The sequence below is a fragment of the Rhinolophus sinicus genome, chromosome 2, assembly GCF_057876585.1.
Source record: "Rhinolophus sinicus isolate RSI-liver-muscle chromosome 2, RSI-T2T, whole genome shotgun sequence".
Classification (NCBI taxonomy): domain Eukaryota; kingdom Metazoa; phylum Chordata; class Mammalia; order Chiroptera; family Rhinolophidae; genus Rhinolophus; species Rhinolophus sinicus.
Genome location: NC_142502.1, coordinates 104,942,333 through 104,962,846, shown reverse-complemented (window position 1 = coordinate 104,962,846; position 20,514 = coordinate 104,942,333). Strand labels below are relative to the sequence as shown.

The 20,514-nt window shown below is 55.5% G+C and overlaps 1 protein-coding gene across 5 annotated transcripts in view; it reads right to left on the bottom strand.

Moving 5' to 3' along the window:
- GRM4 (glutamate metabotropic receptor 4) overlaps nucleotides 1-19,696 on the bottom strand; it is a 121,257-nt gene extending 101,561 nt beyond the window's left edge. Inside the window, exons 1-2 of one of the 5 annotated variants that reach the window (XM_088795824.1) lie at nucleotides 19,519-19,696; nucleotides 5,497-6,392 (exon numbers count right to left, since the gene is read on the bottom strand). In XM_088795824.1, the coding sequence (XP_088651950.1) occupies nucleotides 5,497-6,015 (519 nt within the window). In that variant the 5' untranslated portion in view covers nucleotides 6,016-6,392; nucleotides 19,519-19,696. Of the gene's footprint in view, nucleotides 1-5,496; nucleotides 6,393-18,199; nucleotides 19,000-19,518 lie in introns of those variants that run through there. The other 4 variants (XM_088795825.1, XM_088795823.1, XM_019738764.3 and 1 more) reach the window with 4 other exon arrangements.
- Between the last annotated feature and the right edge of the window lie 818 nt (nucleotides 19,697-20,514).

Below are 20,514 nucleotides of genomic sequence, written 5' to 3'. Positions count from 1 at the left end.
TGCTCCCATAAAACTTTATAGACACTGAACTTTGAATTTCATAAATTTTCCTATGTCATGACATATTATGATGCTTTTGATTTTTTGTAACCACTTAAAACACAAAGATCATTCTTAGCTCTTGGGGCTATACAGAGATGGGCTGGCAGGCTGGAGGAAAAGCCAATAGCAAGTATGTAGGAAAACAAACAAAGACACGACCACAAACTGAGCGTGTGGGGGCGCGGAGCTGCCTGTCTGGAGAGAGTCTATTTAAGCTTATGGTTGTACAAAAAGAATCCAGCCTCAAAGAGTGAGGGGAGCACATTCCAGAAAACAGGGGACAGCAGGTGCAGAGGCCGTGGGGTGGGAAAATAGCATGGCATCTTCAAGTGACACAAAGAAAACAGTATGACTGGTATCACGTGCCCCCAGGAGAGACAAAGAACATGGTCAGGGTCTCCAGGTGGCACAGACAGGAGTTTTGGAGTTTCCATTTACATCTAAGAGCAACAGGAAGCCAATAAAAAGTTTAACCAGTGGGGTCTGCAGATTTGTTTGGGCTTTTAGAACAATCGCTCTGGCTGCTGAGCAAAGGTTTGTCTGTGGAGGCCCATCTGGAGGTCCTGGGAGAGGAGAGACAAGGCGTCTGCAAAGGTCTGGGTGAGACCCAGGGTGGACGGGGTGGGGAGTGGTCATCTCCAGGACACCTGAAAGGAAAGGCTGCAGGGTTTGCTGACAGGAGAAAGAGGGTGGTCAAAATGCCGCCACTATTTTGGCCTGGGCACTGGGAGGAAGAGCTGTCTTCAAGGAAGATGGCCAGGCTGTGGGAGAGTGGCTTGGTCCTCTCGAAAGTTGCTCTTAGTTGTGCAGTGAACATACTTTAAAGACACAAAACCCATGTCCTCAACAGAACATCTGGTGTTAGCTAAGCCACAAAGTTTCCCCAGGAGCCCTGGGCTAGGCACTGACGGGCAGACAAGCCAAGCACCCGGCAGACAGCTTTCTCTAGCAGCAGCCACAAACCTTCACAGAACTTACAGCCCCACGTGGGACAAGAGAACTCACACAGCCAGGCTGGGCGTGGTGCACAGAGGACTAATGTCAATAACAGCATCACTGTCCTGGGAAGTTGGGGCACCTGTCCACCCCCTGCTGGCAGGCGTCCCCCTCCATCCTCTCTCCTGCCAGCCTCTTCCTGCCCTCCTTCCACTCCACCCCAGTCCTTCTTCCCACGCCCCACTGTTGTGACAGCGAGAAAACGCTCACCCTCTGAAAGTTAAGTTGGCTGCTCAGTCTCAACCCTGCAGGAAGACACCAGCAGATGGTGGGGCCTCTCCAGGATCAGCCTCAAAGGTCACCGTCTGTCACTGCCCACCCGCTCCAGCCTCTTCTGCATGGACGAGTCTCTCCTGCTGACTTCAGGCCCAGCTACAAGCTGTGCAATGACATTTCCCGTGGGCTGACTGTGTGCCAGGCACCATGCTAGGCCTTTTGTGAACATTAACTCTTAATTCCCACACCTGGCCTATGAGATAATCACCATCCCCGCTTTACAAATAAGGAAACTGAGGCACAAACAAGCGAAACAATTTTGCAAGGTGGCAAAAGCTATCTGGCTCCAGCGTCCAAATTCATAACCACCACACTGTGCAATCGCCCCTTCTTTGAGCCTCATTTTTTTTTCTCCACTGCAAAATGAACAAGGCACTCAATGAAATGATTTCTGGATCCTTCTATGCTCTTATAGGCCCAGAACCTAAAAAGTGCTTCCTTCCAGGGCACTTAGTATGTTCTTTCTCCCCCCAACAATGGCTGCTCACAGGATAAGATCTTATGGGCTCATTCATACTATCATGTAAATGACTGCTATAGTGAATGGATATGGTGGATGTGGTTAGGTAACTCTGGCAGAGCAGAGATTCAAACCCAGGTCTGACTGGCTCCAGAACCTGGGCTGTCCCCACAACGTAGCATTGTATAGGTCCTTTCCTCTGGGGTTAAGATCTCCTCCGAAAGGTATTTACATCCATCAATGTTCCCTGTCCTAGGAGAAAGGAGCCAAATGAGGATGAAGGAGGGGGGTGGGAGCAGGGAAGTAAGGAAGATAAGCTGTCAGATCCATGACTTCCCAAAGTCAGGGCTTCTGATTCCCAACGAGGGCCCGGGGTTCAAGTCCCACTTCCAACCCAGTTTATTTCAGCAGGCAGTCTGGAAGGAGTCAGGCCTGGGAGCTGGGGACCTGACTTCCAGCCTTGCCCTGTCACTTAATCAGGGCTGGGTTTCCACACCTGTAGGGTGGGGAGTTGGCCTCTCCCAGTCCAGACAGTCGACTTTTGTTCACACCTCGCTCTAACTGCACTCCATCAACATTCTGTAGGCAGGAAATCACCCTAGAGCTCCTCTCTGAGCTGTGCACAGGAAATCCACCTCTTGGAAGGAGAGCTATAATCACAGCCTCCAGTGGAAGTTCCTAGCAGGCCCTTCTCATGGCCTTGGCGGAAGCAGGAGCAGGGCTGGGGCCACAGTGGTGCCCTTTGAAATAGACACCTGACATGGCAGCTCCCCCAGGTGCCCCAACGTGCCCCTGTCTCATCTTCCCCTGCCTGAGGCTCCTGCTCCTGACCCCCCCTCCCCAGAGCTCAACCTTGTGCCTCTGTAAATGGCTTTTAAGTTTCTCGCCCAGCCTCTCATTTCTATCAGTTTAATTATTGAGGAGCCCTCTTGTCGCCAGCCAGAAACATTAATGCTGTTAAAAGAGACCCAGAAAATGCAGACCACAGCTGTCAGTCTCCCTCTGGCTCTCTCCCCATCTCCCCCTGCTCCCCCTCACTTTCCTTTCCCAACATGCCACTCTGTCTCCATTCCTTCCCTCCTCCCCAGGCCATCACCTCACGGCCTCATCCAGTTCTCTGTGCAGCCTGGGGGACTCCTGACCCCTGCCCTCCCCCCACTCATCTCTCTGTAATCTGAGGAGGCAGAGACAAACTGAGGCCATGGCCAGATGGGCAGAGGAAAAGGAACACCTGTGAGCCCCTAAGCTGGGGAGCCACTTTGGCCCCCGGCCCCTTCACCCCACCTGAGATCTTCCCCATCCTGGGAGCAGTTAGCACAAAGGTCACAGCCCACCCCACGTGGGACACTAGGCGCTTCATCCCAAAGTAGCCATGTTTCTAAGAACACGCTGTAAGGGCTAACACTGACAGTGACCTTTCTTGGAGCTGTTGCCAAACGTCACGTGACAGCCCTTGGCTCCTTTGATCTTTTTTACCTCCCTATAAAGTGGGCGCTGGGTCCCCTCTGGGACATGAGTGGAAGGGTCTCTTACCAATGTCATAGCCCCAAGGGCCCAAACAGGCTGTTTTACCATCTTTCTAAAATAACCAGAGTCACAGATGGGGTTTAACAAAAAGCTCAGATAAGGAAGTTACAGCACCCACCTATGCTCTGACCTTCTCAGAGGTTGTGGATCTATGCCCCACCCAGATAGGCTGACAAGGAGTCCTGGGCTTGTCCCCGCACTGGGCTCCCCCAGATGGCCCAGGTGTCGTCACTGGCCAGGGCAGGCAGGCTGAAGTGATGACTCAGCTCACCCAAGACAGCACTCGCCTCAGCCTGGGATAGCGCGCCTCGCTCCCACCCGCGCTGGGTCTCCACACCTCACTGCAAAATTGGGCAGGTAAAGGACTGGGCCAGGCTACCCATTCTCAAAACACCCTGCCAAGGAATGGCCGAGAACAACCCAGCTCCCCAGGGACTGCTCCAACTGTCCTCAAGTCTCCTGCTTCATCTTCATTTTGCTTTCTTCATAATGGATCCACTTGTTTTCAAATTAACATAGTGTTTTCATCTAGACCAGGGGTGTCCAAACTTTTTTCAACGTTTTTTACCAAGGGCCATATGCGGTAAAATACACAAACAGCCGGGCCACTCACTCGAGGTAAAGTACGTATTGCCTCACCTGGTTTATTTAAGTAAACTAAATATATTTTTGGAATCTGCTGTGGGCCAGTTAACAATGGATTGCGGGCCGCAGTTTGGACACCCCTGGTCTAGATCATCAAGTAAAACCAACACCTCAAGAAGAAGGTGCAAAGGCAAGGACCACAGGCCCAGACCAGCCATGGCAGAGTTCCAACAGGGCCCCACAGTGACAGGACCACTCTAGCCCTCCTTTCTTTCTCACCCGCCCCTATCCCCAAAACAGGGACCTTCTGCACCATTCCACCCACTTCAACCCCAGCTCCCACAGATGCTCCCAAGTAATGATGCATGATGGGATTGAGCAAATGGGGTCCAGAAAGTGTCCAGGTAATAGGGCTCTAGCCCCAGCACTTCCCACCATGCCTGTGACCAAACACCCTTTCTCAGTCTACTCTCTAATTCTGGAGACTCAGGAGAGAAGGGGCCAAATCCAGAGGCGAGAATCAGACACCAGGGTGAAGGAGGGACCCAGTGGCTTTCTCTGTGAATCCCTTCCTCCTCACCCTATTCTCTCTCCCTCTCTCTCCCCCCCTCCCCACTCATCTCTGTCTCACACACACACACACACACACACAAACACACACAAGCACGCACACACAGAAGCACACAGAGCAAACAGGGAGGCTCAGAGAGAGGAGCAGGCACATAATTATTGGTAAAATGCTTGTAATGTTTTTCTCTCTACCCGGTAGCTTTCAGTTGTTTTAGCAGCTTAGCAAAGCACTTGGCTCCAATTGAATTGCAAATCAGCAGCTCCTGCCCCAGGAAGAGAGGAAGGGAGGCGGCAAGGAGAGGGTAGGGAGGGATTCCAGAAGGAAAGGGAGAAAGGTGTGCAAGGAGGAAGGGCAGAGGAAGGAAATGAGTGAAGGAAGCTTGAGTCACGGCCAAAGGCACCAGAAACAGGGACCGCCTGCTCACCCCAGGCCTTTTTCCGTCCTCATCTCCATTCTCTGTGGGTTCAGTGGCCCAACGCCCCACATAAAAAATCAGGACACATTTTCTAACCATAATGCTGAAGCAGGAGGGCAATAAGGGGCTTTTTCAATGACCCAAAAGAAAAACATATCTTTCTTGGAAATTGCAATTATTTGAAAACCATGTCAAAACAAAACTCTTACTTTTTCTACCTGGCAAGCTCCAATATTCATATTTCCATTCTATCTATCTGTCTGTCCTTTAATTTACCTTTCCATCTGTCTGTCTTTTTATATGTCAGTCTACCTATCTCTTTCTCCCTTCTGTTGTTCAACAGCACTTCCTTCCCCCCTCTTGGTTCAGAGGAGCGACGTTGATCAAATAGCTGCTGGTGGCAGGTGCTGTTTCAGAACTACGGTCAGCGCCACAAGGCTGGGCCCTGACCCAGACACTGTCACTCAGCTGGACCTCAGCTCTGACCATAGGACTGCCCCCAAATTCTCAGATACTGCTCCCAGGGAGAAATTCTCTCTCAAAGAGAGAAGAGGAGAAAAGAGCTGGCAGCCCTGGCACCCTGTTGGTGGAAGCACACCTGTGGGCCAACCAGCAAGCACTCACCTTGAAGAGACGAAGGATGTTGGCCACCATGATGGAGACTGAGCTCCCGGAAGCACCGATGACGCCCACCACACGTTCAGGCTTGGTAATGATGGGGGGGCCGCCACTGCCACAGCGGACCTCCGTGCCATCCTTCTCGATGAGCGCCTGCACAAAGGTCAGGGACTGCTCGAGGGCGTGGGTGTCCCTCGAGCAGGTGTCCAGAATGCGGGCGCCCAGCGTGACATTGGGCAGCAGGTCCGGGTCATTGTTGATGCGGTCCAGGGCAAAGAGCATGGCCTCCAGCCGGTGGATGCCCTTTTCCTTCTTTAGTTCTCCACAGGCCTTGCCCTCTGAGCCCCGGCCATGCACCGGGAACAGGCCTCCCAGTGTGATGTCCCCATCTATGCGGATGGAATTCATGTGGGGGTGGCCCTTGGGCTTCCCCAGGGAGGAAGGCACCCAGGGGCCATAAAGGCTGAGGAGCAGGCAAAAGGGCAGCCGGGCCCACCACCAGCCCCAGCCTCTCTTCCCAGGCATCTCGGAAATCCCTAGAGATCCATGAATGGGAGGCCCCACTCAGCCTTGGCAGGCCCCTGGCCCCAAGGCCTGGGTGAGCATGGGCAGAGCGACCCCCACACGTCTGTCCAGGGCAGCTTCAGTAGCAGGGTGGCTGAGGGCAGCCAACGGAGTGAACCATGCTGGTGCTCCTTGCCACCTGGGCGGTGCTCAGTTGCCGGCACAGCCCATGCCCGCAGGTGGCAGGGAATGGCCTTGACGTGGCAAAGCTCTGGTCTTGGTCCCCACGTCCTGCAGGCCTGTTCCTGATGGACGACTGTGAAAGGACGAGCGTGCTCCCAGCTTGGCGTATCTTGGCATCAAGGAGAAAACAGCTCCAATGCTCTCCTCCTACCAACCTTAGAAGAGAGAGAGAGAGAGAGAGAGAGAGAGAGAATCAAACAGAAGCCCAAAGAAGACATTAGTTATTCTGATCTCTCATCAGGAGCCTGAGAGGAGATGCTGGAGGTTATTGCCTACAACTCCACAAACGCCCTGAACTTGGTTTCCTCCTGGATGCTGCTCAACTTTAGCCAAAATGGGAGAGCTTCGGGCAGAAATTAGGTCATGTCCGAACACTTCTTAAGGCCTGTACCCACTGCCATCAGAGAGGACACTCCCCAGGGAACAGCCTGGAACTGTCTTGGGAACACAAGGGGTCTTCCTCAACACTCATCCACCTGAAAGAGAAGCGAGAAATCAATTCCACTGGGCCCAACCCCGTTTTAGAGATGAGAAAACTGAGGTCCAGAGCAGGAAAGCATTTTGCCCAAGTCACACAGGTAGTGACCAGCAGAACGCCACCTAGAATCCAGCTTTTCAGCTCCCAGCGCTGGAACCAGAGACACTTAGGCTCCTTAGGGACTCAGAGACAAGGAAGGCCAGTAAGGTCCCCTGAAGAAGAAATCAGGCTGGAAGCTGCTCCCTCTGAAGGCCAGGGAGAAGCTGGGGCTGTCGGGGTTCAGGATTCTCCTGAATCAGAGAGCCGGAGGTGGACCCTCCTGTTTGGTGTTTCCACCCCAGCTGCCCAGCGACGCCAGGCAGTGGGTAAACCCTGGGGCTCCTGAGTGAGAAGCAAGCCTCCTCCTTCCCGATTGCGTGGCTGCTCTCTCCCTTCCTCTTTCTGCTCATCTTTCTCTCTCAACTGCTCCATTGCTCCTTCCCTCTCCCCAACTTCCCTGAGGTGACAGTGGGGCTCGGATTACGGCCTGAGCTGCGGCCTGAGCTACGCACACTGTTAGGATCGTGTCATTATTGTTGTTGTCGTGATTAAATATTTATCTGCAAGGGTAGAGGAGGGAACACCAGCTCTTCCTCATTCTCACTGCTAATTTGGGCTAATTTCCCTTGGGGTTCCTTCCTTCGCCCCAGCTTCCCTGCTCACAGCCAACAACGTCCCTCCCTCAACCCAGGAGGCCCAGGGAGAAGGCTGGAAGCTGAGTCAGGGCTTGGCTAGAGGGCCAGCCCCAGGCCCCCTTCCTCTTGGGTTGGTCAAATAAAGACCAGCAAGTCACCTGCCCATCCTGTGCCTCAGTTTCCCTAGCCATTTGGAAGAAGGGCTTGTGTTTGGATTGGGAGGTTTCCCGAGAGATGTGGTCCCTCTATCAAGGCCAAGCAGTGGTCTCAGAGCCACCCATCTCCCACCTGTAATCTCCCCCACAGACGCCCTGACTGCTCCAGGGGACAGGGGAGGGGAGAAGAGGTTCTACCGTGTTTCCCCGAAAATAAGACCTAGCCGGACAATCAGCTCTGCTGTGTCTTTTGGAGCAAAAATTAATATAAGACCCGGTTTATTATATTATATTATTATATTATTACATTACATTATGTTATATTATATATTTACTATATAATATATTTACTATATTATATATTTACTATATTATATGTTTACTATAGTAAAACAATACCGGGTCTTACATTAATTTTTACTCCAAAAGACGCATTAGAGCTGATTGTCCGGCTGGGTCTTATTTTCGGGGAAACACGGTAGCACCTCAGAGCCCAGTCTCAGCATCTGGGCTTCTCTGGCAAGTGGTTTCTGGACGCTCCCCTCACATCTCACCCCCTAATCAAAATGCTCCCTCCCCCACTACTCCTCAGAGCCAAGGGCACTGTTAATTTTCCTTCACCTCATTCTGCAGGGGAACCATACCCAGCAGCACCCCAGTCGCACAGCAAGTCAGGACGGGTCCAGGACTCAAAGCCAGCACCAGTCACACTGAGAGAGCGCTGGGGACGCCGCAGGAAAGCTTCCTACATCCCCCTGACCCCTGAAGCCAGGATCCAGTGACCTTGGGCTGGAGGCGGGTGTGAGTGCTTTGGGGAGGGGGTGACTATGCCTACATGGAACTGTCATCATCACTCACACCTCCATGTGACCTCTTTCCCAGGTAGCTGTGGGGACTGAGAAGACATGGGGAAGTAGTTGCTGAGGCCAATACTGGGCTATTCAGAACAAGAAACCGAGGAAGCCTTAGATTCCTCAGTCCTGCTACTGGCCTGGAGGCCAGGCATGTCCCCTAGAAAGTCCCCAGTTTCAAAATCTGTAAAATGGGTAGGTTAGAGTAAGATCCATCCGAGGGGCCACACTGTCCCTGCAGGGGCATTTTCAGTGTCACAATGATGAGAGGGAGTTACGTACTAGCCTGAATCCAAGCAGGGGTCAGAGATGCTGGGGGTGGGACAACCTGCGCAACGAAACACTGTCTTGTGCAAATGCCGGTAGCGTCCGAGAAGAAATAACAGCAAATGACAACATCTGGCTACGTGCCAGGCACTGTCCTAAGTGCTTTGCTTACATTTCCTCAGGTAGCGCTCACCTCCCTGTGAGCTAGGTGGTATTTGTATCCCCATCACACAGAGGAAGAGGCTGAGGCAGCAAAGCTCAACTAGTGATCAAGGGCCCAGCGACACAGAGCCTGTGCTGGCCGCCCATGCCCTGACCACCTCACCACGCGGGCCCTGCCCAGCTCCAACAGCCAGGGAGCTCAGGCCTGCTTTTCCTGAATTTCAAATGGAGGGATTCTGGCATCATGACAGGCTGTGTGCCGAGGCTACAGCAGGGCATCCGGGCTGGGAGACCAATGCACAGCAGCTTCTGACAGTCAGGCCCTGCGCAGGCTTCCAGATCCTTCCTCAGGGCTCAATGCTGGCTTCTCCTTGAAGCCTGAGCACTGTGGGCTAGGCCATGTGCATACACAGGCACACGCACACACACCATCACACACACACACACACACACACACACACACACACCATCACACACCATCACACACGGAAAGGACAGAAGCCACATGGGGGAAGGAGGCCTCAGAGAGGCGAAAGGTACATATTCGCAGGAATACAATCAAGACCCCAGGACAGGGCGCTGCGCACGCTGGTCCGACGGCCCACGGCCTCCCCCCACAGGAGCTGCACTCCATCTCAGGCCTACCAGGCCTGCCTTTCTGAGCTTCTCCAAAGAGCCGGGCAAACCACCACCTCTTTTAGCCTCCCCTCCTTCCTTTGATCATGTAACAGGAACAAGGGAAAAGTAAAAATACTGTGAGTGAAAGGAGCCCCAAAAGCAGAAGCTGGGGGCAGGGCAGGTGGGGGAGCGAGGCTGCCTCCATCACCAGGGGAAGGGGGAGCTGGGTGGGGGGAGGCTTGGAGCCCTCAGACCACCACCCCCCAATTCCAAAACAGCCAGGAAAACCCAAACCTGGGGCAGTTAGGGGGATCCCTCCCAGGTGAGGTCACCAGAATGGGTGCAGATCCAAGGCAGTGTGCCCACCACCCCCAAGTGGGTCCCTCCTCTCTGATCTTCCATTTCCTTTCCTGGCCTCTCCCCTGACTCTATATTCACTGCCCTCTCCAGCCCTTGCTAGATTCTTTGTCTCCAGAGGACAGAAGTAAGGAAGGGACGAGGAGCAGAGTGAAGAACACGCAATCATCTCCACACAGCAATAGTTCACCAGCCAACAGCAGTTTCCAGAACATTCTCTTCAGTGAAAAGGGGAGTGAGGGGGGCTGGGGGAGATGGCTGCAGTCCACTCTTCCCCCCAACCCAGCCACCCCCACCATCTGAGGACCACACAAAGGACTCCCAAACCTGCCTCAGTGACCCAAGTTTTAACAATCAGCCTTCCACGCTTTTCCCAGGTCTAACCTAAATCTTTTCCTCAACAACCAGGGCCTGAGCCAGAAACAGCCACAAACCATGAAACAACCACATCCAAAGATCACTACTGTGATTTACTAAACTCCGATTTAGTTCTCACTGAGCTGCTTTTTATTCTCCCAAAACTGAGGAAATGGAATACTTCCAAACACCAAATGAAAGGCAGAGCCAGAGGGCATGACCCTGTACTGTGTTCCCAGGGGTGGGGGCCATGACCAGCAGGCTCTCTCCTCTCTGGGGGCCTTCAGGCTCCTGGCGCCTCCGCAGGCTGGTCCCTCAGGGCTCAGCGAGGAGAGCCAGGCCCAGCGAGGGCTCCGGGCCTGCCCAGGGCTGCCTCCAGTCCCGTCCTCTGCCTTCCTCGAGCCAAGCTTCCCGACCTGCTGGCAGCCCCTTCCCCTCGGTGTTTCCATGATGCCTGCGGCACTTATTTCATTTCTGTCACCTTGGACCCAGCCCAGCTCAGGTGCTCAGCAAAGCTCGGGAAGTGTAAATGGATGAGTGGAATCTGTTTTGGATCTCCTGAGCTGTTTAGATGTCTCATGTGGCACATTTCCACAGCAGGAGGGACTGGCAGCTCCACTCTCCCCAGGGGAAAGTGCAGGCAAACTGCGGTCTCTCCTATACCACCCCCCTAGCCCAAGGGAGCTCACGTGGGCCCGAGACGCTGGCGTGGAGGCCACCTCTGTAGCCCCCTCTCTCCTATCCCCGTGGGGCCCCGCCCTGGCTAGGCAGGGGTGTTGCTGGCTGGACAGTCTGAACTCAGGGAACAGGTCATCAGGAGCCATGCTGCACCCCAGCTGCACCAGCCACAAAGCCCAGAGTTTGATCTTCACCTGCGTCCATGAGGAAAGGGGGTGACCAATGAGCTCCCTCAAACCCTAGCAGCACAACCTTCCCCCATTGGACCACAACTTGAGGGGATCGCGTCATATTCAACTGGATACTGCTGCATCCCAGCCTGCACAATGCCTGGCATCCCCCACCAGGGCTCGTGGAAGTCAATGAATGATGCGATGGGAGTGAACGCTTCCTGCGCTCTGCCCCCCTTCCCTCCCAGGTAGTCCATTTCTATGTTAGTAGAAAGAGCAGCCTCCCAGCGCTCACCCAACCCCCACCACAGGGGTCCTGTCCCATGCCCCCTTCCCTCACTTCCTGGAGCTGCTCCAGTTCACCAGCCTGATTCGAGAACCCGCTCAACCTCAGCAACCCCAGACCTCCCTGTTCTAACAAAACAGCAAGGGCTTGATTCAGAAGTGACTGGTTTCGAGCGAGGTAAGTGGTGGGCACTGAGAAATTCATGTGAAAGGAAGGAGGAAGGAGAGAGGGAAGGATAGAGACAGAAATTCCTTACCTGAATGCCAGTGGGAACTAAGGATGGAAAAACTAAGTCAGGGGCTGCCGGCTGGCTCAGTTGGTTAGAGTTCGAGCTCTGAACAACAGGGTTGCCGGTTCGATTCCCACACGGGCCAGGGAGCTGCGCCCTCCACAACTAGATTGAAGACAATGAGCTGCGGGGGAGCTTCCGGAGGGGTGGCCAGATAGCTCCGTTGGTTAGAGCGCGGGCTCTCAACAACAAGGTTGCCTGTTCAACTCTCGCATGGGATGGTGGGCTACGCCCCCTGCAACTAAGATTGAAACCGGTGACTGGACTTGGAGCTGAGCTGTACCCTCCACAACTAGATTAAAGGAAAATGACTTGGAGCTGATGGTCCCTGGAGAAGCACACTATTCCCCAATAAAAAAAATTTAAATTAAAAAAAAATTTTTTAAACTTTAAGTCCATTGCCTATGCTTCCCACACCCTGATTCCTCCCAGCTTCCTCCCTATGACACTCATCCCTTCAAGTAGCAACTGAGATCTTTCCTCCTCCAGGAAGCCCACCCTGATTATTCCAGTTCCTATTATCTCCTTCCTCAGTTAATGCCATAAAGCCTCTCTCTGTGTTGTTATTTGGCACTGGTGAACCCTGAGAACACACTAAGGGCCTATGGACAGTACCACCCTCAGCTCTGCATCCTCTGTGCCTAGCCCAAGGCTCAGAACACAGGAAATTCTCAATAAATAACAAGACAAAGCCAGGTCCCTGACCAAAGGCAGCATGGTAGTCACCCCACTAAAGCAGAGCCAAGGGCAGGGGGTCTGCAGCAGCATCTGGGTCCACTAAAGGGGTCACATCTTGCACTGAATTCTTACAACTCTTTTGTGTGATCAGGTATACGTGGTCAGACAATTAGGTTCATGAACTTATTGCACCACTGTTGCTACCTTTTTTGATATCAGGAATTATTCATTACTAATTTATACCAACTGGACAAACAGTTAACCAAGTTGACTATTTGGAAGTGCTGAAAAGGCTGCGTGAAAAAGTTAAGACGACCTGAACTGTTCGCCAACAATTCATGGCTCTTGCATCACGACAATGCACCAGCTCACACAGCACTGTCTGTGAGGGAGTTTTTAGCCAGTAAACAAATAACTGTATTGAAATACCCTCCCTACTCACTTGATCTGGCCCCTAATGACTTCTTTCTTTACACAAAGATAAAGGAAATATTGAAAGGAAGACATTTTGATGACATTCAGGACATCAAGGGTAATACGATGACAGCTCTGATGGCCATTCCAGAAAAAGAGTTCCAAAATTGCTTTGAAGGGTGGACTGGGGACTGGTATCAGTGCATAGCTTCTCAAGGGGAGGACTTCGAAGGTGATCATAGTTATACTCAGCAATGAGGTATGTAGCAGTTTTTCTAGGATGAGTTCGCGAACTTAATTGTCCAACCTCGTAGAATACAATCCCTTCTGCCATGACCATTCAGTTACTCAGTGTGTCACTCAAATATGTGCTGAGTACCTGCCATGTGCCAGGCTCTGCTCCGGGCATTGGGGAAACTGCTGGGAGTGAAACAGGCACAAACACCTGCCCTGTGGAGCCAACATCCCAGTAGGGGGTGGCAGAGGAGAGACAACAGATACATCTACAAACAGATGTGTGGTACTTCAGGAAATCAAGGGGCTGTAAAGAAAAATAAGGCCAGTAAGGAGATAGAGAATGACCCAGAAGGACTTTTTCAGAAAAAAAAAAAAAAATAGTCAGGGAAGGCTTCTCTGAGGAGGTGGCATTTGAGCAAAACTTAAAAACAGTAAAAGCAGGAGCCATGTATCGGGAGAAAAGTATCCCAGGTAATGAGAACAGCAAGTGCAAAGGCCCTAAGGTAGGCATGTGCTTAGCATTCCTTGTTCAAGGAACAGAAAGGAGGTCAGCATGACTGGAGGGCCGTGGGAAGGGGGAGGCAGGAGAGGAGGTCAGAGTGGGTACCAAGCACAGGATCAAGCAGGCCTGTGGGCCATGGTGTAGACAGAGAAGTGAGGGCCCACTGGGTGGCTTTGAGCACAGCGATAGGCAGGAACTCGTGACAAGAGAAAGCTGAAGCTCAAAGGGCAGCTACTTGCTAAGGTCACAGCAGCTCACATCAGCTGCAGGACACAAAGCAAGCACCTCTCCTTGGCCCTTGATCCCACCAAGTTCAGCCCAGAAAATGCTTATCCCTGACCCTCCCCCTCACCCAGAGCCAAGGGACCAGCCAGCAAGCTCATGCCTGTCCACATCTCCTCCAACCACCAGCCCCCACTTCATACAACCCCCCAGGCCTCTCCTTCCCACCCCCACATGCCACCACCATCCTGTTTTCCGGCACAAGACCCAAGTGGGCAAGTGTCTTTGTTTGCAGCTGTTGCTATTGTGGGCTTCGCTGCTAATGCTGTTTCTTCCTCTCTCCTCCTCCTTCCTGTCTCCCCCTCCTTAAATCAGAGCTCCTCCAACCTCGGCACTGCCCTGGAAAGCTGGGGCCCACTGGGTTAGCCAGTCAACGCCCAAGCTCTACCCTCTTGCACAGCTGTGAACATAATCACAGTTGTGGGTGAGACTTCCATCCCCAGGCCACACTGAGGCCAGGCACAGAGAAGGGACAGTGACATCTAAAAAGCCATCACCCGCCAGAAACTTAAGAATCAGGTCAAGTCCCCAATCTTTATTTCTATATTCAGATCTAAAAATAACCCTATAGCAATGCCAGTGCTTTAACTAGAAGTCATGGCCCCAACCGGAAAACAGGTCCAGGGGCCAGCATCTGTTCCCCTGAGGAACGGAGGGGTGGCTGGGAGGGCTGGTGTGGGGGACAGGGCAGGACGCAAACCTCCTGGTCCTAATGCAGATGGCCCCGCCTGGGATGAGCAGCTGGATGTGCTCTCCTGGGACTCACTGTCATCACAGCCAACAGAAGCCAGTGCTTTCTCCAGGAGAATCCAGAGGCTTAACTAGACACCACAGCCGGCTCATCAGCATGGCTGGGCCCCGAAATGGCATGGGCTGTCACTGTGGGCTGGCATTTCCCAATTACTGCAGATAATATCTACCTTAATTGAATGGGGTCCAGATAATGTCATTATGCACTGCGTTCCCCAATTTATTTAAAATACGTGTATACACATATATTTATGCCTCACTGCTGCCACGATATTGCTAAATGGTGAGGTTAATAATAAAACATTTCGACAGGAGTCATCAGCTTTAATTTAAGGGGTGATTTTTACTATCCTTGTGGTGCTCATTTTTCCAAAAGCCAAGAGAGACACAGACAGGTTGGAAGAGGCTCTCTCAGGCCTGCAGGCTAGGTTGGGTGGGCAGGCTTCAGGGCTGCAAGGCAGGCTTCATATTTTCTAAGCAAGTTCTGTTTATCTGCCTCCCTTTCAGGGGCAGTCTCAGGCAGTGAAAGAGAGGTTGGGGGACTGAGGCAGAAGCCCCCACAGCTTGACTCCAGGACTGGTGTGGGGGTGGGGAGCTTGTTAGAAACACAGAGCTACAAGCCTCGGGTTGAGCAGGGAGGCGACAGTGGAGAGGCAGAGCAAGAGGACAGAGAGAGGCCAGAGACAATACTCAGCCAGGAGAGAAAGAGCTCCCAGAAGTGAGGGGAAGAGCCACCTGCACTCTACAAGGGCCAAAGGCAGTGAAATCTCTAAATTAATTTTTGATAGTCCCCTGCTAACTAGGGCAGAGTTGACACAAAAACAAACCCTCCCTGCTCTTTCTAGGAGCCAGCACCAGGCTGGGTGGGAGCAATAGAAAGCTGGTGTCCTCTGCTCCAGGCCCCCCACCCACCAGGGTAAGGCCCTCGGGCCTCCTCCCTTGGGTTGGCCTGACCAACCAGCAGCTCATCTGCCAGCCCCAGCAAGCAGGGCAAAGCCCAGATGCCAGTTCCCTCCAGGCAGCAAAGGAGGCTACCACTCTGCAGAAGTGAGATAACCTTCCAGCCAGCAGCCTGCGGGCCCAGCTGCCCAGGCTGCCGGCAGGGTCTACCCACTGGAAAGCTGGGTTCTCGGCTGAGCAGAGGAGGACAACAGGGGTGGGCAGATGTCTTGGGGTGGGTGGTAATTAGGGGCTGCTGGCTCCACACTTGTCTAGGGGAGAGGATGTATCTATTGGTTGTAATTACAACCCTCAGAAGCCGGTGGATCTTCGTCCCATCTTTTCCTGCCAGCTGTCCCCCTGCAGCAGGGCAGGTTCCAGTGAGGCTGGGCTGGGGACTCTCAGGAAGGGGGCGGGGCTGCAGAGCCTTTCTGGCCTGGGTCCGCCCCCTGGCCCTTAGGGCTAGCACACTGCTCACTCACGCGCTGGCTCCATCACTCACTCACAGGCTCCCTCACCTACCTCGGGCTGCCTGCCTGCCGCTGTGCAAGGCGCTCCCTCCTGGAGACGTCACGCCTCCAACAGATGAAGCCGCCCAGACGCAGGTTGGAAAGGGGGGAGGAGGGAGGGAGGAGCGGCCTATGCTAGGCCACTGAGGCGGAGAAAGCAGCTCAACTCCTGACATGCTCCTGCCTCCCCCTCCTCCCCCTCTGCCTGCATAGGACCGGTTCTATGAGACATGCTGACTGCCCCCCAGCCCCCACAATCCCATACATCTCTCTCCTGAAAATCCACCATCAGCAGAGCATTCCTTTGGGTTAGGCATTGCCATCTTCCTCTTTGGGTCTCTCTTAAATGCAAAAGTCGCTGGGAGGGGTAGCCCTTGAAGTAACCAAGACGCCTGAGGGGAATAACTTTGCTACTTTTTGTCTCTGAGAGGTGTGAAGGTGTTGACAGGTGGGGGAAAGTTGATGGTTAAAAGGACAAAAGTTGGGGAGAGGTGAAGACAGTGGCCACCTGACTCACCAGTGGGCAGGCGTGCTCATCCAGGGCTAATCGGAGTCTCCAGGGCACCATCCGCAAAGGCCGACACCCCATCCCAAGGACAGGATTCTATCTAAGGCCCTCCTGGAAGTGGCGGCCAGGGAGGGGGTGCAAGGGCTCGGACCCCACTCTCCAGCACTGCCAGGCCCTCTTTAGGGCTCTCACCTCTAGCCCCCAGGCCCTGCCCAGGAAAGGTGATGACCCCCTGCCTGGTGGGTGACCACATCCAGGAGACTCCAGACTCCTGGGTGGGAATTTGCTCTGCCACCTCAAGAAAGGTGCTCAGGACAGGCTCCCGCAGGTCCTCACTTCTTCATGGACGTTCTGCCACCACCTAGGCCCTGGGACCCGTGAGGCGCCGCGCAGGTACACCCAGAGCCTGGCTCCAGGGGGAGAGTGGGACAGACCCAGGGCACATCCTAGGGGAGTGGGGAATGGGAATTAGAACATTCTTTACTTCCACCGTGAGTGGAAGGCTGTGGGAATTGGGTGCCCCGTATGGAGACTTTCAGAGCACTGGCCACCCTGCCTAACCTGAGCCCCTACTGGCACCCCAGAATAGAGCAGGGAGGGATTATGTTGGATCACACACACAACACACACACACACACACACACACACACACACACACTACTCCCTCCCCCATCGTGGAGGCCTTTTTGCCAGACTGACAGAGGGGCAGACACACTAAGCAGCGCTCCCACAGACACGTGGCTTTGGGCACCTCACTAGGAACACCCATCTCAATACCGCAAAGCAGCTTCCTCCCGCACCAGGGGCAGGGATGCTGACAAGAGGGGAAAGAAGCAAGGAACCGCCTCCAAAAAGGACCGAAAGTCTGAAGGCAGGGGTGTCGCTCCTGGCCTGGGGGCAGGGGGCGCTCGTACGTTCGGGCCTCAGGACTCCCTGCCGCCGCCACTGCCGCCCATTTCAGCATAAACAGCCTCAGACCGCCCCAGTGCGGGGGCGCCTCTCTCAGTCCCGGCCTCCACCTCCCAGGCCGCCCCCGCACATCCAGGAAGGGGGGGCTTCCAGTTCCTGGGTGCCGGGGAAGTCCGACCCCGAGGGTACCCCACCAGCAACACACACATGCGCGCGCGCACGTGCGCGCGCGGCCCGGCGGCCACATAGAGGAATGAGTTCATCAGGGTCCGGGAGAAGGTCGGTCCAGAGTGTCCGAGGAGCACCTGGCTCTGAAGTCCCGGGGCCCGGGGAGAGACCCCAAACCCTGGGGCGCCGTCCCAACCCACCGCGGCTGTGAGCAAGCAGGCGCCGGGCTCCGGCCGGTGGCGAAGGCGGTGCTGGGGCAGCCACCGGACGCGGTGCAGGAAAAGGAGCCAGGGCGCGCGAGGTTGGCACTGCCCTCCCGCCGGGACACGGCAGGAAAGGGGTGCAGATAACGCCCCGCGCCCTCACCTGCCCTGCCTCCCTGCAAAGCGGCGCGCTAATGCCGCGGCCCCCACCTGAAAGCTGGCACGACCCCCCACTCGATAGAACCTGACATAACCCCGGACACGGAGACACTTTTCCCCCAGGCCCGCAGAATAGCCGCTGCCCCATTCCCTCCCTTGGGGGCACTCAGAAAGCCGGGCCGGCCCCGAGGGAAGACCCTCAGCCCTAAGAACTCCAGTCCGCTGATCTTCCTCTGGGAGTCCTGCGCGCGGGAGCTCATCAGAGGCCACCTCCCCGAGCCCCGGGGTCCCCGCCGCAGCCCGCGCCCTAGAAGCCGGAGGGCACGGTCCCCTCTGTCCCGTCCCCGCGGGCCATAACTCACCGAGCGCGGGCGAGGTCTGCGCCGTGCCGAGGGGTCGGTGGCGCGCCCGCCCGCCCCGGGGAGGCGAGGAGGCGGCAGCCGGAGGCTGGTTCTTGCGGTGCCCAGAGCCCGGGCCGCGGCGGGCGGCGCTGACGCTGCGGACCGAGCCGGGAGCGGAGCCGCCCGGAGTCCTGGACGCCGCAGGGAAGAGCTGGCGGCCGCCGGGCTGCAGCCGCCGCCAAGCACGCGGCGTTCGTGGCTGCTCCAGCGAGAGCGAGCGAGCCAGCTGGGGAGCCGCGGCAAGCCCTGCTCCGGCCGCCGGGGAGCCCAGCGTCCGAGCTGGAGGGAGCGGGTGAGGCGGCTCTAGGAATCGGGGTCCGGCCGAGGGGCTCCGGGCTAGGAAAGGAGTAGAGCGGGAGTCGACCAGCGGGCGTAGCCGGCCGAGGTGCGGGCGCCGCGGCAGCGGCAGCAGGAAAAAAATGAGAGCGAGCGAGAGACAGGGAGAGCGAGGCAGACGCGGAGAGGGGAGGCTGCGGGAGGGGCTGGAGTGCTCGGAGCACGAGGGGGCGAGGGGACCGCAGCCACTCGGCCCGGCTCCTGCGGCCGCTGCCGCACTCAAGAAAGCACCAGCCCTGCCCAGCCCAGCCCGGCAAGTTTGCGCTGCAAGTGCGGGCCGAGCGCGCAGCGCTTCCGCCGGCCTTTTAAAGAGAGCACCTGAGAGCCCACCCCCGACCGGCACCTCCACCGCCGGAAGCCTGGGACTCTCGGAGCACCCCGCCACGCTCCACACCCGCCCTGCCGTCAGCTCCCCCTCCCGCCGCGCCCCCACCGGCGCCCTCTCCTGGAAACCCGTTTCTCCCGTCTTCCCGCCGTTCAGGTGTGTCAGCTCATCGACCCCCCCACCCCGGACGTGGCAGAGACCCCTGCTGACCCCAAAGGTCGGGGGTCAGGGAACTCAGCCCCCGACACACACCCTGAGAAGTACAGCAAAACGATGCAAAGGGGTTGCGCTCCTCCCCACCCCTGTGCGTCACTAGAACCCCCACCCCCAGGGCTGCTTCTTGCACATCAGCACGAACAGCGGCGTGTGCCCCCATGTGGCATGTTCATTTGCACACCCCACTGCTCCTGGTTCAAGCATATGACACGGGAGAAACTGAGGCCCAGTGAGGCGATTCCACTTGCTCTTAACCACACAGCTTGTCCCGGACCCATTTCCACTGAGGGCCTGTCCACCCCAGAGCCCTATAAGCCGACCCGATGGCCCACAGCTCCCAGGTCTCCCTCCAGCATGGTTTGCAAAGTGTAACAGGTGGCCTGGCAGGCACGCTGGAGCAAACCTGGGGAGGAAGAATCCCTCAGCCAGCGAGAGGCTGGAGCCCCAGCTCTCCTTCCCAGGAGGCAGTGAAAAATCCCAGGAGAAAGCTGGTCTTAGAGGCAGGCTGGGGAGGAAGGGGGCGGGGGAGCCATGTGGCCCTCTTAGGATTGCAAGAGCATCTTGTCCCAGACTGCAGAAGAGGCTTCAATTAGAGCTGTGATGTGTGACTGTCCTTGTCCCGGGGAGAGTGCTCAGCACGATGCCAGGGAGCTGGGGAGAGAGAGTGGCTGGGCAGTGGCCTCCCGAGCAGTACCTCAGTCCTCCGGCTGCCAGGCACCTTGCCACCCTGTGCTCCACTGTGCCCAGGCCTAGGAGGGACTCAACGCTCCCGCACAGCCCAACCCCTACTTTCTAGGGGAATTAGGTCAGGGGGATGCCTGGGGGGTCTGGGAATAGCCGGGTCTGACTCTCCCCTACTGGTCTGCCCTTTTTTCCTCCATGCCTCTTATCCAAAACCCCTCCCTTCCCAAAGACCCAGTCAGGCACCCCCTCCTGCAGAATCCCAGCCTGATGGCAGGCCAGAACCACATCTTGTTCACCACGGTTCATCCTGTGCTTGGCACCTTGCCTAGCCCATAGTGTGAGCTCAATGAATGCTTGGTAAATGAATAAATGTTGGCAAAACACAAACTCTCTTTGCTGTCACATGTAATGGCCCCAAATACATGTCTCATTTTCCCAGTCAGACTTAAGTCTCTGATGGAAGGGCCTAGATCATGCATTTATTCATGTCTTTTTTTGTGCAACCAGCCATGACCAAGACCCTGCTGCATCTGCAGCCTGGGAACACATAGATGACTGCACATCACCCTGCCCTTGAGAAGTGCACCCCGTGGCCACGCGCACCTCCGCACAATGCATTTTAGAGAGACAGAAGCTAAGGCCACAAAAATGCCTGCTGTCCAGCGGCTCTGCCCAACCAAGTATGCACTGCTCTGGGCTTGCAGGGACCTCAAGT